Source organism: Corythoichthys intestinalis, chromosome 11 (genome assembly GCF_030265065.1).
Source record: "Corythoichthys intestinalis isolate RoL2023-P3 chromosome 11, ASM3026506v1, whole genome shotgun sequence".
Classification (NCBI taxonomy): Eukaryota; Metazoa; Chordata; class Actinopteri; order Syngnathiformes; family Syngnathidae; genus Corythoichthys; species Corythoichthys intestinalis.
This window is the reverse complement of record NC_080405.1, coordinates 18,846,883-18,867,903: the sequence shown is the minus strand read 5'-3', so window position 1 is coordinate 18,867,903 and position 21,021 is coordinate 18,846,883. Positions and strand designations below refer to the sequence as shown.

General features: G+C 40.8%; 1 protein-coding gene across 3 annotated transcripts in view; it reads left to right on the top strand.

Moving 5' to 3' along the window:
• rab28 (RAB28, member RAS oncogene family) overlaps window positions 1-5,960 on the top strand; it is a 77,273-nt gene extending 71,313 nt beyond the window's left edge. The window contains exons 7-8 of one of the 3 annotated variants that reach the window (XR_009064803.1): window positions 319-420; window positions 820-864. Coding sequence is in view for 2 of the 3 variants with exons in the window: in XM_057850015.1 (XP_057705998.1) it covers window positions 319-414 (96 nt within the window). In the remaining variant the exon portion in view is untranslated. Of the gene's footprint in view, window positions 1-318; window positions 421-819 lie in introns of all 3 variants that reach the window. The other 2 variants (XM_057850015.1, XM_057850016.1) reach the window with 2 other exon arrangements.
• The last annotated feature ends 15,061 nt before the right edge of the window (window positions 5,961-21,021 follow it).

The window sequence follows — 21,021 nt, the reverse complement described above, 5'->3', positions numbered from 1 at the left end:
TTTGAGATCAGATAGCGAGCCCTCGGATCCATCACTAACTTTGACGTCAGGCTTCAGCAGCTCATTCATCAACCAGCCTAAGCGTCTGCGCAACCGCTTAAGGATCGTAGCTGTTGCCTTTTCTCTTAGCAATGATGTCATTGTTTAGCTTTTAGTCTTGACATTCATTTTTAATTCCTACCATCCCACATTTCCTCAATCTACCGCTCTTCTTTCTCTATCAATATCATTACTATTTATTTTTCTCTCCTTCTTTGGTCCTTGTCTTTTTTTCCTCCTAAATCTCTCGGCTGACCCGGATATGTCGTGCCTGCTCAGAGGATCGTGAAGGCCGAGCTGGTCAACTACCCTCAGGATGAAGGCCCGATTAGACAAGAGAACCGCCAGCAGAGCAAAATATGTTCAGTTCAATAGTTGGAAGTATGTTTCCACAGTAGAATATGGTAGATAAGCATACTTATTAAGTAGTGTCCCTATTGTAGTTGAAGTATTTTTATTTGAAATAAAGAACCCCACTTAGTCAAACAATACGAGATGTGTTGCGCTAGATTCCACTTTTCTAAATAATAGCCATTTACAGTACTAAATGTCATGACAACCCTAAAGAAGGTTAGTTCATGTCAGCATTATTTTGTACATGTTATTAACATAGTCTTTATAGCACGAGATTTTCTCCTAGAGTAGATGAGTTTTGAACATAATCTTGTTCATGCATAGGCTAGTACATGAACTATTTACATATACCTATTCTTTAGATATACAAATTTATGAATCTAAATAAGCAACATGTGTGCATGTTTCCATTTCTTTGCCTTGCAGCGCGTCGTCAAAGCGGACATCGTAAACTACAGTCAGGATATGGTGACCCGGACGGTCAACCCCCCTCGCAGCTCCATGTGTGCAGTGCAGTGAGTCCAGGCAAAGCAGCCTTGATGGCATCTTGTCAGTCAGTATTTCGATCCCAGGCTGACATGTTCAAACTGTGTCGTCTGTACTTGTGTGTGTTGCTTGTACGACTAAGATGAAAAACCGAGGGCATAGTGAAGAAACACCAATTAGCTCTCATTTTATTTCTGTGATTCATCTTTTCCAAAGAACGGAATGGGTGAGCATCCACTACTGCCTCGCAACATTAACAGAATGTATTTTTTTTGGTTTAAAGACAGATGAAACCAATGAGGTCTTACCACAATTTTGAGACATTTCTGAATATGGGGTGCTAAAATTAGTTAGCGCTTTGTGCTCCACCGTAGACTAATAAGTATAAATTGCAAACCATTGATTCTTTATGATTCCAGTTTAATTATGCTCAGCTATTAAGGGTATTTCTTCCCTACGTACTTGCTCCAATATTCAATGACAACACAGTGTTGACCAAGTCGTAGAAGAAATGTTTACATGTATGTATTGTTTTGAAGAGTGACTCATTTTAAGTAGTATATAGCTTATACACTATATGTAAATGTTGACATTTAAAACATGACATCTAACTCCTTCGTACCCGTCAAAAACAATGACACATTAAATGTGCACATTTAGATTCCTGCTATGTAAATAAGTTGTTGATGACTTGCATATGTACAGTTTAAACTGATGATCATTTAGCTGGTTTCTGTAATTAAATAAAGATTTTATGTTGAATATGACAATTAGTAACTGAATATGGTGTCATTTTAGACAGTTTCTATTCAATCTTTAGCACATCTAATCATTCTACAGAGGGGATAAAAAGAAACATTTGAATCATGTGCATAAAAAAGGCAAGGGAAGATGGGAAAAAAAGGCATCAAACGATAGATGAGACATTTTTACAATGTCAAAAATGTTAAGATTTTTTTGCTGCCTCCTTTGAAAAGCTCAGAACTTTCTCACTTTGATCCACCAATCAGCACCATGTGTTCTTTGAAGCAGTTGTTTGCAGTGATTCCCAACTACCAGGCTGGGTACCGGTCTGTAGCGCATTTGCAACCGGGCCGCAGAGAAATGGTGAATAATTTGTTAACAACCGCAATCCGTGCCACTTCACACATCAATATTAATCCGTGTAGAGATGTGTGTACGTTGCCCGCCAGTTGTTGGCTGCCATTACTGGGGTGTTTGCAGCCCAGCGTCAGTCAATGTAAACAGTAACGTTAGCTGCTGTTGGATGTATGCTGCGGGTAGCGGCGTCTTCGGACAGCTTTTTTATGGGGAAAAGGCCTACTCCTGAGCTCGAAGAGGAGCAACCTACAACCACTTCCATTCTGCATAATATGTAGCTAATAACTAGCAAACGAGGCAACAAAAGCGAATGCACTGAGAGCATCATACCTCATGGCGAAAGCCAAGAAACCTTTCACGATCAGAGAAGGACTTATTATGCCTGTGACCAAAGATATTTACCAACAAGTTTTAGAGGAGGCGGCTGTTATAAAGGGCGTGTTGTGAGTGACATTTTCCCTGCACTTAATGTTTGTTTTTATCTCTGTCGTGTTATTTTATGTTTAATGTAATTTTCTGCCACACATTTTCGGTCCATGTTGCAAAAAAGGTTGGGGACCACTTGTCTAGAACACTGAAATTCAAATGAAAATACTTGATGCTTACAATGCAGGAGAAGGCTATAAGATGATCACAGCGTTTTCAGGTGTCAATATCCTCTCTTTGGAATGTAATTTGGAAATAGCAGTCATCAGGAACAGTGAAAGTTAAAACAAGATGTGGAAGACCAATCGCAGGAATGCCCTTCGGCATACGTTCGGCTACAATACTGTCAAGGGCCCTTTCAATTTCAAACGAATTGTAGCCGATCATCACCATTTCCCAATGGCAACTGCTGTATGAGCTGCCGCTTTCCTAAGGGCTTTACCGGCCGCTGTTCGCTGCCGTCTGGCTGTTTTTTGCTTTCCCATAGCCTCGCTGATGAAAGCTATGGTTATTCTCACGTTTACAAGGCATAGTAAATGAGTTCTGTAGACATGAGGAAGATTTAAACAAAGTATCATCCATGTTGTATCAGGCTACGGTAACAAGTGGACATTTGGCACTTGAACGGGGCATGGATTGAGCACAGTCAGCGAACACACCTACAGTGTCTGAGACCAGAGGGCCCGGCTTCATTTTTTCCCATTTTGAAAACTTAGTTTACTTCATTTTTAAAATCGATTCAAAACAATCATGCTTTGGGGTTGTATTGCAACCAGTGGCACATGGATTAAGTAGAAGGTATAATTATTTCAATATAATTTCAGCAAATTTTGGATGATAAATTGATGTCATCTGTGAAAAAGCTGAAATTAGAGTTTGATTTTTACAAATGGATAAAAATTACAAATCGACCGATATGGCTTGCTCAGGACTGATACCGATTATTAGTACAGTGGTACACCTACATACGAAGTTAATTTGTTTCAGGACCTTGTTTGTAAGTCGAGATCGTTGTATGTCAAGCAGGATTTTCCCATAAGAATACATTATAATTCCATTAATTCGTTCCATAGCCCGAAAACCTACACTAAATCCTTAATAAATGCTGATGGTACTATTATAAATGGCAATTACACATAGCAAAACAAATAAATTGTAAATTAAAATCGGAATAATAATACAATAAAATAATAATATTACAGATAATTCCTGTAATAATGTAAAGAAGCGGGTTCTAATGTAGCGATGTGTTTTGCGTGCTGTACCTGAACACACCTTGTGGCTGACGCGACAGAGTAAGAGAGTTGCGGTAGAGATTTTACTTTCTCTTTAAATGTTCTCTTGTTGGCGTCAACTGTGGCGGACAGTAGGCGTGTTGTGTTGCACAAGTTCTTAAATTATTAAAATCTTCACTAAGCCAGCGATTTCTTTGGCGATGTTACCACAATAATAATTGTGCCCTTAACTTATAAAGACTGGCAAAGGAGGTCGAATTAGGAGTGTCAAGATCGTACACATTCTACGGCCGTATTGTCGACCTAGTTCATGGACGGGCACACCACTTTTATATTTTTCTATCATTTCCATCTTCATTTCAATGGTAAGCCTCACCTTATTCCTTTTTTTTCCACCTACACTCACCTTGTTGGAACCCATGTTGATTTCTCTCACAAGAAAATCTGCCGTGCGTCCATCTTGCGGGAAAACAAAGAAAGTGCGGCGTTGTCATGAATCGTCGTATTTCTAGTAAGTCGTCGGAAGTAGAAACAAATGGCGAGTCAAATTTTACACCAGATGTTGAAAATATCGTATGTCGAGGTACCACTGTAGTTAGAAGGGCCAATACCCGATTATTGGAGCAGATATTCATTTGCAGTAAAAGTGTAAAAATTGGCTTAAAAAATTGAATAATGCAAACACTGAACTTCAATGAAATGCCTAAAGCATGTTTATTGAATCACACAAAAAAGAAAATAATAGCTCCAGAAGTGCTTTAATTTCCTAGACTCAGAAACATCTCTTATAAAGTTGAATAAAAGGTTAAATAAATAGCTCTCTAAAATATTTCCACAGAAAATTTAGAACTACAAACATAAAAACAGGTCTAGACAAATGGACAAACAATTCATAAAAATAACAAACATATAACCCAGTTTTAAATGGATTTTTTCATATCGGCCGGTCGCATTAAAAAACAGGCCGATACCGATATACGCCAAATTTACAAATATCGGCAATATTCGGTCCATCACTAATAAAAATCCTAAACACTCCTCAAAATCTATGGTGGATTACATAAAGAGGCGGAAACTGAAGATTTTGCCATGGCCTCCACAATCTGCTGACCTCACAATAATTGAAAATCTATGGATAGACCTGAAAAGAGCCGTGTATGAGAGACAGCCCAGAAATCTCAAAGAATTTTGAAAGAAAGAATAGGCCAGGATACCTCAAACAAGTGCTTACAAGCTGTAATACTTGCTGTAGGGGGCAGTGCAAAGTATTAATTTTGCTGGGAGTCCAAACCTTTGCAGAAAGCAAGCACTATTATGTTTTCTGGTACTTTGAAAGTGTAAATGATGGAAATAAAATCAAGCTTTTCTTGACATGTAAGAATGCCTTAGCTATCATTTGTTGCCTCTTAGAGATTTTTCATTTTTGCTTTTCTTCTTCATGAACATTCATACAAATTTTTACCCTGGATATCCACTGTAACAGTGAACTCATAACGATGGGAGTTGAGTGCTTGGTAAGACGATTTGCGATTAAGTGTCTGTGTGTTGAAATTTAAGGATTAGAACTGAAATGTGACCACCCTCACACCCTCTCTATACAGAGCTAGCCAACTTGCTGTCGGCTAATGATCCACCTGGTCTTTGTTCCGTACATCTTCAGAAAAAAACCTCTAAGTCCACTCTGGACAGATGATACAAACACCTTATAAATGCTTGTAAACTGAATTAATTACTAAATAGTCCAGTCTTTTGTTTAAAGATGGGTACAAGCCTTTTTTTGCCTCCTCAGCGACATTGAAACCAGCAGTGGATTAAGTGGCTTTGAAACCACACGGATAAACAAAACAAAAGACAGTATCTCTCCAACCAGGTGTCGGCTCCAATGAAGACTACAAACAGAGCAGAAATGCTCGGCCCAGATGGGGTCATGCCGGCCCCACGTGCATTGTTTCGCTCGAGTGGACGTCTTAGGAATTGTCTCGGCAGGATTTTTTTTGTTGAGAGCTGTCACCAGCGTTGACAGGCGAGAGTTGCCCTTGGCTTTGCCGCTGTTTGGACAGGTGTTTTTGCAAAGAAAACAACCGCAAACCATTTCCAAGCTCAGACCCGCACAATATTGTCACGTCTCTTCAGACGAAAGCAAAGAATATCGGCGCAAATAATGCTGAGGAAAGGATGAGGCTTTGCTACACTGCCGAACGTCAAGGTTGGATGGCTCAAAACTGAACTTTCCTTCCTGTTTGTTCAATGGCTTCGTGTGAGGCATTTTTGCTAATGAACAATGTAACACACATAGTTAACATTCCTTATGTAAGAGGTAAACGACATTACTACGTGTCAAACTAAATGTTGATCAATTTAACAAAACAAGTTTGTGTACAAAACGAATCACATTAGGGTTATTGGGCCTGATCAAGTCCTTTATAGAGGATTGTAATCTGGTGTTAGGGATCGGGTTTTTAAAATGTATTTTTAAGTATTAATTGTTTGGTTGCGATTGACGATAGGAGACGTTCAATTCATTTTTACTGGGTGCGCTGCCAGCCCTCTAGTCAAATTGGATATTTAGAACACGGGGAAAATGTCCAGCGACAGCAAAAGAGTCAAGTAAATCACAACCAAAATTGCTCAATCTATCATATTGGATGAACAACTTCATATTTTTGTATAGGTATATTCATGTAAAACTATATTTGAATGTAGTTTGTTTGCAACCTTTTTTGTGCTGCACAACTGATTTGCAAAAAAAAGGGTTTGTGATTTTTTCCCCCTCCCTTCTTTAAAAACACTGCTGTAATAAGAACCTTTTTATACTGTATGGATATCATATGGGAATAGCTTTGTTAAAATTGGGGGAAAAAAGGAGAATTATTGTTTTCATTCTCATTCTGAATACATTTCTGAAGTACAGTATTGGATCGGGACTCTGTATCGGCAGATCCCCAAAATCAGGTAACTCGGACTCATATGCAAAAATCGGGAGAATGATCGGGACATTCCTAAAGCAGATGGCTGAAATATAATGAAAAAATGTCGCCAATCTCATTTGTAATGCTACATTTTCTATACTACTTATGTGGGTTTCAAGTGTTCTAGGACGGTGATGAAAAAACTTACAAAACAACAAATAACAACAAATAGCAAGAAGTAAAGCTTTGTTGTGGTAAATTGATGAATTTACCATGTTTTAGAAACATTGCACTGCACGCATTAGTATATATTCTTAGAAAAAAAAAAAAAATTCCATTCTGGTCCACCAATACAGTGGTACCTTACATACAACGTGATTCTCGTTGGCCGAGATTGTTACGCAATACTCTTGTTTTTAATTCATTCCCTATTGAAATGACACAAATCTTTTTTTAGTCTCAAACAGGCACCGTTTTTTTAAATTGAGTATTTCAAAATGTTTGGAGACGAATTTGAGAAAAATAAATATTTAATCGATAAAAACATAAAGTAACTTATTAAAATATAAAAAATAAATGGAAATAATGGAAATTAGTGCAACCAGGGTAGCAACAACAGCTGTAATTTTGTACTTGTGACATCAAACATGGTTGGTCAGTTTTCAAGTGAGCTTTTGGATGTAAATTTTTGCTTTCAGAATCAGCGTCTCCTCCACGCACTTGGCTAGTGTTCACATTTTGTACTGTATTTGTGTGTGTGTTTTTTTTTTTTTTTTAATGAACTGAACATACATTGGTGACTTTTGCTTTTTTCCCCCCAACTTCACCTAACACATCTCAAATTTTAGTTTGGAAAGCAAAAACAATAAAAACATTCATTCATTTTCCAAGCCAGTTATTGCACGAGGGTTGTGGGCAATGTTTCTTCTATTTTTTCATGTGTTTAAGCAGATACACAAACCCCCTGATCACAATAAGGACCACTGTGAGCAACATAAGATGGGTACGCTGTTGCCACACATCAGTATCGCCCCTGTTCAAAACTTTGGATCATAGCAAGTTGCATGGCTTATTAAAAGAATGAATTACAGCAGCAATTTTTCATTAGTTTACATTTAATATAATTGATTTACCCCACTTAAAACAAAAAAGTCAAAAGATGTGTACTATTTTATATGTGAGAGTCCTGCTTTAACCATAGGAAAAGTCCTGCTTTGGCCCTTTTAAGGTCCAGTTGTGGTATGTGTGAGTTAATAAATAAAATATATTAAACAACCACAACAGGAGTACTGTAAATCAAACTCCCACATTAAAACTGTTCAGACAATAAGGACACTCAAGATTCCTATTCTCCATGTCTTTACAGGACAGGTTAAAAAAAAAAAAAATCACTCAGTTTCACTGCTTGTTCTTCTATATCGCGTTCTTACCTTGTGTCGATCCAAAAACTCCATATAGCATGTATCATCGTGTGTCAAGACACAGATGTGAATGGCCACAGCTGGATTTTTTCGGGATTTTATGGGTGAAACATCGTGATATAACAAGGGTCGCGATGCAGAAATCGCAGACGTCAAGGAGTAATCGAGATTTTCATACAGTGGGGCAAATAAGTATTTAGTCAACCACTAACTGCAAGTTCTCCCACTTGAAAATATTAGAGAGGCCTGTAATTGTCAACATGGGTGAACCTCAACCATGAGAGACAGAATGTGGAAAAAAAAAACAGAAAATCACATTGTTTGATTTTTTTTTTTAAAGAATTTATTTGCAAATCATGGTGGAAAATAAGTATTTGGTCAATACCAAAAGTTCATCTCAGTACTTTGTTATGTACGCTTTGTTGGCAATAACGGAGGCCAAACGTTTTCTGTAACTCTTCACAAGCTTTTCACACACTGTTGCTGGTATTTTGGCCCATTCCTCCATCCAGATCTCCTCTAGAGCAGTGATGTTTTGGGGCTGTCGCTGGGCAACACGGACTTTCAACTCCCTCCGCAGATTTTCTATGGGGTTGAGATCTGGAGACTGGCTAGGCCACTCCAGGACCTTGAAATGCTTCTTAGGAAGCCACTCCTTTGTTGCCCTGGCTGTGTGTTTAGGATCATTGTCATGCTGAAAGACCCAGCCACTTCTCATCTTCAATGCCCTAGCTGATGGAAGGAGATTTTCACTCAAAATCTCTCGATACATGGCCCCATTCATTCTTTCCTTTACACAGATCAGTCATCCTGGTCCATTTGCAGAAAAACAGCCCCAAAGCATGATGTTTCCACCCCCGTTCTCCACAGTAGGTACGGTGTTCTTCGGATGCAATTCAGTATTCTTTCTCCTCCAAACACGAGAACCTGTGTTTCTACCAAAAAGTTCTATTTTGGTTTCATCTGACCATACCACATTCTCCCAGTCCTCTTCTGGATCATCCAAATGCTCTCAAGCGAACCGCAGATGGGCATGGACGTGTACTGGCTTCAGCAGTGTGACACGTCTGGCAGTGCAGGATTTGAGTCCCAGGCAGCGCATTGTGTTACTGATAGCCTTTGTTACTGTGGTCCCAGCTCTCTGTAGGTCATTCATTAGGTCCCCCCGTGTGGTTCTGGGACTTTTGCTCACCCTTCTTGTTATCATTTTGACGCCACGGGGTGAGATCTTGCATGGAGCCCCAGATCGAGGGAGATTATCAGTGGTCTTGTATGTCTTCCATTTTCTAATAATTGCTCCCACAGCTGATTTCTTTACACCAATCGTTTTACCTATTGCAGATTCAGTCTTTCCAGCCTGGTGCAGGTTTATAATTTTGTTCTGGTGTACTTCGACAGCTCTTTGGTCTTGGCCATAGTGGAGTTTGGAGTGTGACTGACTGAGTTTGTGGACAGGTGTCTTTTATACCGATAATGAGTAAAAACAGGTGCCATTAATACAGGTAACGAGTGGAGCCTCATTAGACCTCGTTAGAAGAAGTTAAACGGCCAAAAATCTTGCTTGTTTTAAAATACTTATTTTCCACTCTAATTTAGAAATAAATTATTTAAAAATCAAACAATGTGATTGTTTTTTTTCCACATTCTGTCTCTCATGGTTGAGGTTTACCCAAATGTGATTGTTTTTTTTCCACATTCTGTCTCTCATGGTTGAGGTTTACCCATGTTGACAATTACAGGCCTCTCTAATCTTTTCAAGTAGGAGAACTTGCACAATTGTTGGTTGGCTGAATACTTATTTGCCCCACTGTATATATTGTACAATCGTGGTATAGTAACTCACCAATGTGACCGTCACGTTGCCGTATCGAATGCACCAATAGGAGCGCCGTGTTGCCCTATCGAATGCACCAATAGGAGTGTTGTGCCGACACGTCACTGCGGCGGTGACAGTAGTCCTAGTGACACTACAATATGTTTCTGTTGTATTTTTTTTTTTTGTGTGCTGCATAGGTTTTCTTGTGCGCTGAGTATGTGCAAGCAGTGTGCGATTGTGCACGTGTGCAGCTTATAGGGAACATTGGTCGTGGAGGTGCTGGAGCATATCCCAACTAACTATAGCCAGTCAGTGGGGTACACTCTGAATCGGTTGCCAGGGCACAAGGAGACAAACCTCGCACTCCTCATTAAAAGAAACTGCATTATTTTAAGTTAAAACAACTGTTGTGTTTGATAGAACAATATGTCTATATGCTGCCATAGCAGATTCATGGCGAATGAAGCCCCCGAACTATTTTTAATTTGTCCGTTTTACCCTGAAAACCCCCGTTTACAGACATCGCGCAATCGCTGTTGTTTCAACCCAGCCATAAAACGAAGGTAATTAATTATATTTATTATCCAAAATGTCTGTTGTTTTTAGCATAGAATCATTAAATGATGTCTCATACGTATTTCGTTCGGAAAAAAAAACTTTTAAAAATTATTCACGCACATATTTTTAACTTTTAAACAAATTATGTCACTATGAAAAAAATGGCGTCTGTAAAAATGTCACGGATATCTACCTCATAACTATCACTTAATTGTATTTTTTTTTTGTTACTGTCACATTTTCTCCGATATGTTAGATGATAAATAATCGATCCAAACAAAGAAAAATTGAAAAAAAAAAACATTCAAAAGAGTATATATATGAAAAAGAAAATCTGAACCACTCCTTGATGTCTGCGATTTCTGCATCGCGACCCTTGTTATATTACCATGTTTCACCCATAAAATCCCCCCAAAATCCAGCTGTGGACATATACAGCCGTGTCTTGATACTTGGTGATACATGCTACATGGAGTCTTTGGATCGAAACAAGGTAAGTATGCGATAATATCTCGTTGAAGTCATGGCGTCTGTAATTCTGCTCTCGCGTGCTCTCACCTCCAGATAAGGTTTTGCTGTTTAAAAAACTTTTTTTTTTTTTTGGTTAAAAATGCCCTCCTGTATAAAATTTTTCTTCCCCCAGAAAATTGAGATTTTAAGCTTTCTAATGATGTGTCACGCATGCATATCGGACAATTTTGAAAGTTGGCCAAATTGGGGGTCTCAGAGCGGAACTTCAATTCACCTGAGTGTTTTCCGCCATTTATAAAATAAAAGACCTAGCAAGGGCTTGTCACTCTAAAAACTTCAGTAGGGGCACTCATAAGTCAAGTTACCACTGTATTTTTTTTTACATTAGTTTTTCTAATTTCTTTGCAGACTCAAGACTGACGGCTTTCAGTGTGAAACTAAAACACATCGTCACCCGTCTTCCTGCTCACTGACCTCTTTGCCAGTATTTACATCTGCTTCTTGTCATCTTTTCAGTCTTTGCATCTCCTTGCAGTGATTTTGCAATGACAGTCCCTAAGTAAAAAAAAATATGTTAAGTAATCTGGTCAGAGGCCCATAGTTTTGGGCTGTGCATTTTTCTTGTGTGGGCAGCAATGGGCCAACACCCTTATGATTACCCACTCACCCTTCATCCGTTCTGCACCTGTGCCAGAATAGTGAAGGAATAAGTGGGACCTACGTCAACCCCTCTGATGAGCCGCAGTCATCATTTCTATTGCTGCGAGTGACAGGCCATTTTAGAAGTTAAAAGTGTTGTGAGGTGACCCAGCAGCAGTCTTGTTCCCAGGGAGCCTCAGTGGGTGTTCGTTGGTCCCTTCGCAATCGGTCAATTGGGATCTCCGGTTTGCTCTGTTGTCTGCCTGTTTGCTCACAGCTGAGAAGCCCGTGATTTATTTTCAGGGCACGGATGTGGGCATTTGGAAGGGTCTTATTTATAGAGCGCTTGGTCTGGTGGGAGGACCCTGCCAGTAAAAACACGCGAATTCCGAAAAAGGAGACTCGGGGACAGAAAACTGAAAGCTGGTGCGGATTGGCGCTATTTTCAGTGGGCTCATGAATGAATAGCAGTGAAACCCAAGCAGTCCTGGATATGTCTTTTTATGCAAATGAACACAATAAAGCCGTAACTACTGTGGTGGATGTCTATAACCCCTAAAGGAATCAACAGGCCAATGGAAACCTCTCAAAGACAATAAGTATACCTTAATTGTTTGTAATATGTTATGACAAAGAAAGAACCCTGTCAAATGTAATGGTTTTCTGACCATTTTTAATGGGGGCCGGAGAATCACTCTGAACTTTCTAAACTAATGTTTCACAGTCACCGTTGTACAGGGAAGAATAATGTTGCTTTGAGAAGATGTGCTGATCTTAGTGGATGTACTTTAGTCAAACATTTGAGATTGAAGCAGTGTTGTCTTTGGCAGCCCTTTTACTTTGAGTCTCAGTCTTTTGAACAGAGATACTTAGTGATGCTTTTGTCATATGGAAATGTGTTAATACAGTTTTAGTTGATAGACACTCAAAATCTTCTGGTCAGTAAAAAATCATAGGTTTTAATCTAAGGGCACTTTCACATTAAACCAAGAGGACCATGGTCCAGTTGGAGAGATACCTCGCAACGACACTTGCAAATGACTTGTTGAAAAAGTTCAGTAATCACACTGTGCAAACCGAACTTTCTGAGTAGCATCATGTGGACGACAGGCGCACTCACTAATTGGACAAATTTAGAAGAGGAAATACCTACTTCGGAACGGAGCGGAAGGGAGAAGAAGGGAGAGAGCGTGGTGTGACGCTGCTGTAAGGTCGCATAAGCGCACCCTGGTCCACTTGCATTCACAAGCAAAGCCGGGTGCGCTTATAGCGGACCAAGACCCACGATTTTTGAGCGGACTAGAGTTTGTTTGTTTGGTCCGAACTAGAGGTCGAATGCGCGTTCACATTTACAAAATGAAGTGGACTGTCTGAGAAAAGAACTCTCCTCCGGTTAAAATGGACCAAACAGTGCTAGATGAAAGCGCCTTAAAATTAAAATACATTTATGACTAGAAACTTCTTAGCATTTTTATGTCTTCTTTCGTCAGACATAAACTGGCAAACTTCTTGTTCTGTTTTAGTCATCCAAGACACTCATAACTAGGCATGTGCCGATATGAGATTCTGGCGGTATGATAACCTTAAGCCAAAATATCACGGTATCATGGTATTGCAATTACAGCTCCAAAATGTGCAATTACAGCTCCAAAATGTGCTACTTTGAGATATCTGGGTTTAATTTTTTTCCCTATTGAACAGGATTTTATTTTTGAAAAAAAACTAGCAAATTGAAACATAAGTATAGTGTTAAGTTTAAAAAATGTATATTCTAATAGAAATAAAATGAATGCACTCATTTGTGTGAGGGTAAACCCACAGCCACAACTTAACATTATGACCATCAGAACAAAAATAATTGAATTATTTTCCATAAACAGCACGTGTGTATAACTCGTATCATGTTTACAGTATAGACACACTCTCTTTCACACACACACACACGCACACACACACGCACACACACGCACACACGCTAAACCTTCTAAAGTGATAACTGGCACATTTGCCAGGATATGCCTTCATCGATGTGTCATCATTGGTTCAAACACCATCACACTGTGCAAAGTTTAAAAACACCTCAAAGTCCAGGTAGCTCGAGCCACCAAGCCCCAATAGCTAAAGCATTTCATTCTTGCTTCTTCATTGTAGTAATTAACCTGCCTCTCACCTCACTGTCTGCCAGCATCCACAAAACAGCTCGGCAATCAGCAGACACTTCCCCCAACAACCGACACACTGGAACCTGACCTGGCTTCTATTGTCATTCTTTCCTTGCCACCACTTCTCCCTCCAAACGACGCCGCTCGGCCGTGCCTCACTCGCATGAAATGTCATCAGGTTCCACAATGGTTCCATGACCTGACCTATTACCGTGAAGCCCTTATGTATGTTATTACATAAAAAAACATAGGGTGACTCAGCTGAGTTAATCAGAGGCTCCATTTTGTCCTCTGGAAAGTTTTGTTGTCTTTTAATACTGGTCAAGAAATGGAAATAGACCAAACAGCCAATAAAAGCAGGAGCTGTTGGCGCGGTACATGACAAAAGCAGCCCTTAAATCATACGCGAACAACTTGGCCTTGTTCAGACGCTCGCGAAACTGCAACCAGCATGTGTGGATTACTGAGCATGTGGGGCTGTGCTGTACCTTCATTTCCATCGATAATTTCCTCTTCACGGCTGATGACCTGCGAGCCCTCGGACCTGACTGGTACTGATTAACTCCACTGTGTCCTAAAAGGGAGAGCAGCAGGGTTTGAGCCGCCCTGAGCATACTCTCAGAGAACTCACACCAAACTCTATGGCTTTTCCACACTGGCCGCATTGTATTGACTGGAGAAAGAATTTCTAAAAGTCACCTTACATTATATTGATGCTTTCTCCCCACGCAATATGAAGTTGCCACTTCTTCCAACACTCCATTTTTGCTCTGGCACTCCAGTGTGACGAGATGGTCTGTTTGCACCAGGAAATGACCAAGGTACTGTCTTGATACATTTCAAGAAAAGATCCTTGATTCAAACTGTTGGCTTACCTCGCCAGAAACATATTTGATTTGATATTGTTGTTGGCTGGTCCAGCAGAGAACCAGTTGATTGGTGTCACGGTCCTTAAACTAAGCTCAATTCCTCCTGACAGCCAGAGTCTTCCCTGCTGGGATGCTGTTTAGTAAGATATGAAAGGACCCGATGCAGTGCAAATGTAATGTAATGCAGCACAGTAAGGCTCAACCACTGGATTTAACCACTGTTAACTGACAACTTGTGCTTGATTGTCCTAGTAATAATTTGGGATCTGCGAAAATTGTGTCTCTGGATCAGGACCTACTGTGTGTCGCTGTCTACTCGATCAGCACGATTCTGTTACATAAACTGTCTTCGCTAGATCATGTTTCATAGTGTCAGCGGCACCTGAGGCAATAACATAAGTCGGCGTCAATGAGCTGTTGTCGGTCTGAACGCCAGCTTCGAGATCAAACTACATGATACCAGCCTGATACCTTTCCAACATGGAGGCTTGGATTGTACATTGACATTAGCCAATTCCTTCAATTCAAAAGAATCCTGTTGTGCTTTGCCAAACATGACATGCTGTTCAAGACGGCTCGCATAAAGTTTGCAAAGAAATCTAAGAAGGTTATTCTTGCCAAAACTGAAACCATTTTTGTATCTACCCATGTGGACAAAATTGGTGTCACACTTCTTTTGAACCCCCCCAAAAAAACCCCAAGAAAATCTGGCATTGCCTTTGAATTTGAATTATTATGAGCAACCCAATTGTATCCCCTCAATGCAATACTGATTCAATACACCCAGTGCCAGATGGAGCAAAGCAGCCCCAAAATTTAGTTAAACGTTTTATTATCTTGAACGTAAAGCTGATGTGACTAGTCCAAAAGCTCCAGTGTTTTCCCAGAAATTTTGTGACTTCTCAATAGTTTGTTATTTTCCAGGGACCTTTGTGTTTTCCTCTTTATTTCTGTTTTGTCTTTTGTTCTTAAGGCCTCATGTTTTCACCCTCTTTTTGAGTATCACAATGAAGCATCTGTGTCTACATTCAGACTTTTCACAGTGGGTTTAAGTACTACGACCCTTTCAGTCTTTCTTTTCCAAAGGCTCTTCTAAAGTGTCATCTTTGCACGTATGTGTGTGCATGTAATGAATAGCACTGAGTACCTGTCATCTCATCTTTTTGTATCGAGACGTCAAGAGAAGACGTGTTGAATAATGTCTCTTGACTACAATATGGCTGTCCATATTAACTCTTTTTTTTGAGGGTATATTGAACTTCTAAGTAATGACACCCAACTCTGGTCGCTCCGTCTCTTTTGTTGAAGGATGAGCTGAGCTCAGGTGTTGAGTAGTTCCTCAGGTGTTGGATCTTTGCAGTGGTTTGAACACGATCATATCTTTGTCACCTAATAATAATGTATTTTGTTTTTGTATGATGGATTGACCATCTAAATAGATGTGAAAAGAACAAGTTTAATTCTTTTTTTTTTTTTTGCATTTAAATTGTTTTTCTTACATTCCAACTTCAAAAGGGGACAATTGGAACCGCAACCTAACAGAACAGTCAATAACGGTAACAAGGATATTGATATTTGTGATCTATGTGATCAGCATCCATACATCTGTAGGGACGATCTTCCTCCATCTTGTGATATTTGTAATTTCCTGCCTCCAGTGTGGAAGTTATGTTTTTAGCAGGCTTGTTTGTATGTCCTTATGATTACACCTTACTCGAGTCAGATGTGTGTCATACAAGACTGTATTTGTAGAGACCTCCCACATTTCATAAGCTTCCTCTCTAAAGCCATTTTGACACCAAAACCTTTTCCCAGAGTTTCTTCTCTTTCAATTCTTCATTCTCTTCTCCCACCACTTTTGACAAATAGTCATTTTCCTCACACTCCTTTATCAGGACGTACCGAAATATCATTAAGGTAATCCCAGCGGTCACGTGTGGATATTTACTTAGTCTGTACTCCATATTGAAAAATGTTCAAATTTAGCAAACTCATGAATCCCTTGACGGATAGAATGTACTACAATTGTATAGTATTGGTAATTTCTCCCTTCAAATTCAATTAATTTTTTTCTTTTAATCATCTCTTATTTATTTCTTTATTTATTGTTGTCAAAACAGCTCCCCCTTTTCGTCTCTGCCTGACTGGCTCATTTCCCGTTTTATGTCACAAAGAATTGAGTTGACCGCAAACATTAGCATTTGCGATTGTAATTATTGAATAACAGGATTAGGCATGTGATGGTACTCGATTCTGTATGATAACCTTAAGCAAAAATATCACGGTTTCACGGTATCACGGTATTGCAATTACAGCTCTAAAATGTGTTATTTTGAGATGTCAGCGTAAAAAAAAAATTGTTTTTGTTTCCATTGAACAGGATTTTTATTTTTCAAAACAACATACTAGCAAATTGGAACATAAGCATAATGAAATATTCTAAATAAAATAAAGATTAATGCAGTCCTTCAGGTGAGCTAAAACCCTCAGCCACTGCTCAACATTATCATCATCAGAACAACAGTAATTGAATTATTGTCCAATTTCCGTATTTTTTTTTGCCACCGCTATACACACTAAACACGCTGGAGTTAACTCTCGTAGCTGGTGCGAAACGTTTATAACATCGTGTACTAACCTTTAATTTTGTATAAAGTAGGGCTGTCAAAATTATCGCGTTAACGGGCGGTAATTAATTTTTAAAAATTAATCACGTTAAAATATTTGACGCAAATATAGGGTGGTAGGTGGGTCCCACACTTTTTTATATGGCGTGGCTCCTGGGGTGTGGCCTCCCCTCTGCCTCGGCTGCCGGCCGCGGGAGTAGGTTGGGGGGTCGGGTCTCCGATCTTGCATCGCCCCGTGGCAGTTCCTGGGCGTTCTCCTGCCTCCGCCTTCCCCTCTCTTCTCTGGCTGGGCATCCGCCCTGCGCTCCGTCGCGGGTCGCTGACTGGGCGCCGGTGTATCAGCGGGGTGTTGCCTGCACCGGCGGGGGACCCTGCCTCGCCTGGGGCTTGGTGGGCCGCTGGGGGTCCCGTGGCGTGCCGTGCCGGTTGGGGGGCTGCGGCTGTGGCTCGTGGCCCGGATGGGCGGGCGGGGGTGGGTGTAGGCGTGGGGTTGGTGATGCGTCCCCTCCTGCCATCCCTGAAGGCCGGTTGATGGGTGCGCGGGTGGCCCGGGGGACCACCCTGGGTCCCGGGGGGGGGGGACGATGGCTCCTTTGCTGGGCTGCGGGAGGAGGGATGGGCTGCGCATGGCCCCCCGCCCCCGCGCCCGCCCTCCCTCCCCGGGCTGGCTGGGTGGGGGCCGTGGCCCTGGGTTGGCGCCCGCACGGCTTCTCCGCCCGTCTGCGTGGCTGTCGCGCGCCCGGTGGGGCCTGCGTGCTGCTGGATGTGGTAGGGCATTCTCGGGTCGGGGGTCCCGGTGCCGGGATTGGCGATGCGGCGGCGTAGGGTTGGTCGCCAACGGGCTTACTCATAAGAGATTCACACGATTACTGGGTTCTAGATCACAGAACTGATTTGTGTACACTCTACCCCTTTCAATCACTTAGCTTATAGGCTTATAGACACCCCCACCCCCATTCTCCTCTTTCACTGGCCAATAGGCCCCCACATGGTGTAAACCGGAAATACATCTCGCTGACGATAGCACCAGCATATTAGTAACTAGTTTAGATGTTCAATGTATTTCTAGTTGTTGTTTGTGTATGTGTTTCTTTTCCTTCTTCTCTTGTATTTCTTTTCTTCTGTCCCCCCATAATCCCTTCCTGTTCGCTGCTTTGTCATAATAAAAAGGTATTTTGAATGATCACAATGGGAGTATGTCAGACTCTCAATGTGAAACATTAAAACTGTTCAGAATCTGGGCACTTAGACTTCCATTCTCTGTGTCAAACAGCTGAACAGGACAGGTTTAAAAAAAATATATATATATATATATATATTTGACGCAATTAACGCACATGCCCCGCTCAGATTTAAATGACAGTACAGTGAAATGCCCACTTGTTAATTGTGTTTATGGAGTTTTGCTGCCCTCTGCTGGCGCTTGGGTGCGACTGATTTTATAGGCTTCAGCACCCATGAGCATTGTGTAAGTAATTATTGACATCAACAATGGCGGGCTACTAGTTTATTTTTTGATTGAGAAAATTTTACAAATTTTATTAAAACGAAAACATTAAGAGGGGTTTTAATATAAAATTTCTATAACTTGTACTAACATTTATCTTTAAGTATAACTACTTAACTATAACTACAAGTCTTTCGATCCATGGATCGCTTTAACAGAATGTTAATAATGTTAATGACATCTTGTTCATTTATTTTTTATAATAAACAAATACAATACTTATGTACCGCATGTTGAATGTATATATCCACCTTGTGTCTTATCTTTCCATTCCAACAATAATTTACAGAAAAAATATGGCATATTTTATAGATGGTTTGAATTGCGATTAATTAGGATTAATTAATTTTTAAGCTGTAATTAACTCGATTAAAAATTTTAATCGTTTGACAGCCCTAGTATAAAGCGATGGGGTGGTCACGTAAATGCAAAATCATATTGGAGGTATTGCCACCTCTAGCAGCCACCCTCCGCAAACATGTTTTACATGTCTGTCGGCCCTCTTCCTCTCAGTTGCAGGCGTCTGTAACTTCTCCGTTGCCAAAGTATTCCCATACCAATGACTTTGTTTTCTTCGATGGGGGAACGGTTCAGGTGTTTCAACTCCTCCAGCCATCGTGTAGCACAACTAGCTCACTGAGCAACAACCGTTGGGGGAGAGGTAAGCCCTGCAGTTGCGAGGGATTTCTACCTTTGGGACATAAAAATCAGTTAATACCGTAGGAACGGTATGACGGAAAATTTTAGTGGTTTAGAAACCGTGATGTTTTCATACCACGGTATACCTTGAAACCGGTTACCTGTTGCCTGGTATACCAGACTCACCGCTGTTCCAGCGATTGAGTCTGGCGACCGTTCGGCGGATCAAATTCCGAGGGCGGAGCAAGCCACCGCAAACAGACAGCGGAGTGGACCAATCTGCGACGGGCAGATGTGACGTTGTTAAAGCGACAAGTAATTAGCGTGAGCGGATAATGGAGAAGTTTATTCAACATGGCTAGTGCGAGCCATGTTGACTGTTGTCAATGACTTGTGTCGATGTGTTTTTGGTCATTTAAAATTGGTTTTACCGCGGATTGGAACATATTCTCAGCTCTCCCGTTTGCCATCTGTGTTGTTGTAGAGATGACTTTCGGCTCGCAAGAGTGACATGACTCTTTAAGAACACGTCACGCAAATAAACAAATTTGATTGGACGGTTGATTTTGTACTTGTTCGAGAGGCCGTTAATGGACTGGGTCCCAGACTATTTCTCACAGTGTTTGAAAAATACAAGGAGAATAGTCTGGCGGTGCCAGGCAAGGTTACCGGCACCTGTTTTAACAGGATAATCACTCATACCCCCTTTCCACTAAATGAACCAGGGTGGTCAGTCCTTACTAGTGTTTTGTTGGTTATAATAACATTCTTCACAAAAACGGGTTTGGTTTTCCATCTCCAAGGAGCCAAGTTGGACACTAGTCACTGCGTCACCGTAAAATCACAACATCATTACATAAGCAATAACTAGCACTTTAATATATTTTTGTCCTACTGCTGTTACAGTTGGTATGGCGTAACGAAAGATTTGACACCGGCCTTTGCTGTGAGCCAAGCTGAAAATATTGCTTTCTTGGTTGCGAGGAGAGAAGTATTGGGTGAAGAAGAAATTTATTTTCATCCAAAATTGCCTGCAAATGCACCGAAAAGGTCAGGCCAAGCGGCTCTGTGGATTAGCACTTGTCAATCATTCTCACAAGGCTTCACTTTATGTTTTTTGCTCAAAAATATTAAATGTGGTTGGAGAACCAGGACACCAACCCTTTTGGACTAGCCAAGCCAAATATGGTTTGCCCTCGATGTCCATAAGAATGGGATTTAGGGGGGGGAAGTCCCAAAGTTTATGTTATATGAATATGTGTGCTGCCTGACACACGGCAATGCAGAAAATAGTTCTGCAACCCAGTCACTTTATTAAAGGTAACTGACACAAGAGTAAAACACAACAACAAGTGGAAAAATGGGCAAAAGCGCTCTGCTCAAGTTCAAACCGAATCTTCGTCACTACTTGTTTGTGGGTAAAAAGTAGCAAGTTGCTGCGGGCAACCCTAACTTGGCACGTTTTGTGTGACACCGAGTAGAAACGTCTAATGGCTGCTGCAAGTGGAGTTGGAGTCGAGGGCCACTTCTGTGATCCTGCTCGGCTCATTGACTGCCGCCATTCAACTGCCGTTTACACGAAATTCCTGCCTCTACATCGTCACGATAATCCCGCCCCCAGCACCTGACATTATTAGTGCTTCGCTTGCCCTTGCTTTGCCCCGCAAGAAGTCGGTGCCTGCTAAGCACTCATTTTCTGCCCCTGAATACTGTGCTTGGTTTGTGGAAAAAGAAAGAACCAGTTCTAAGAACAAGCCCGGAA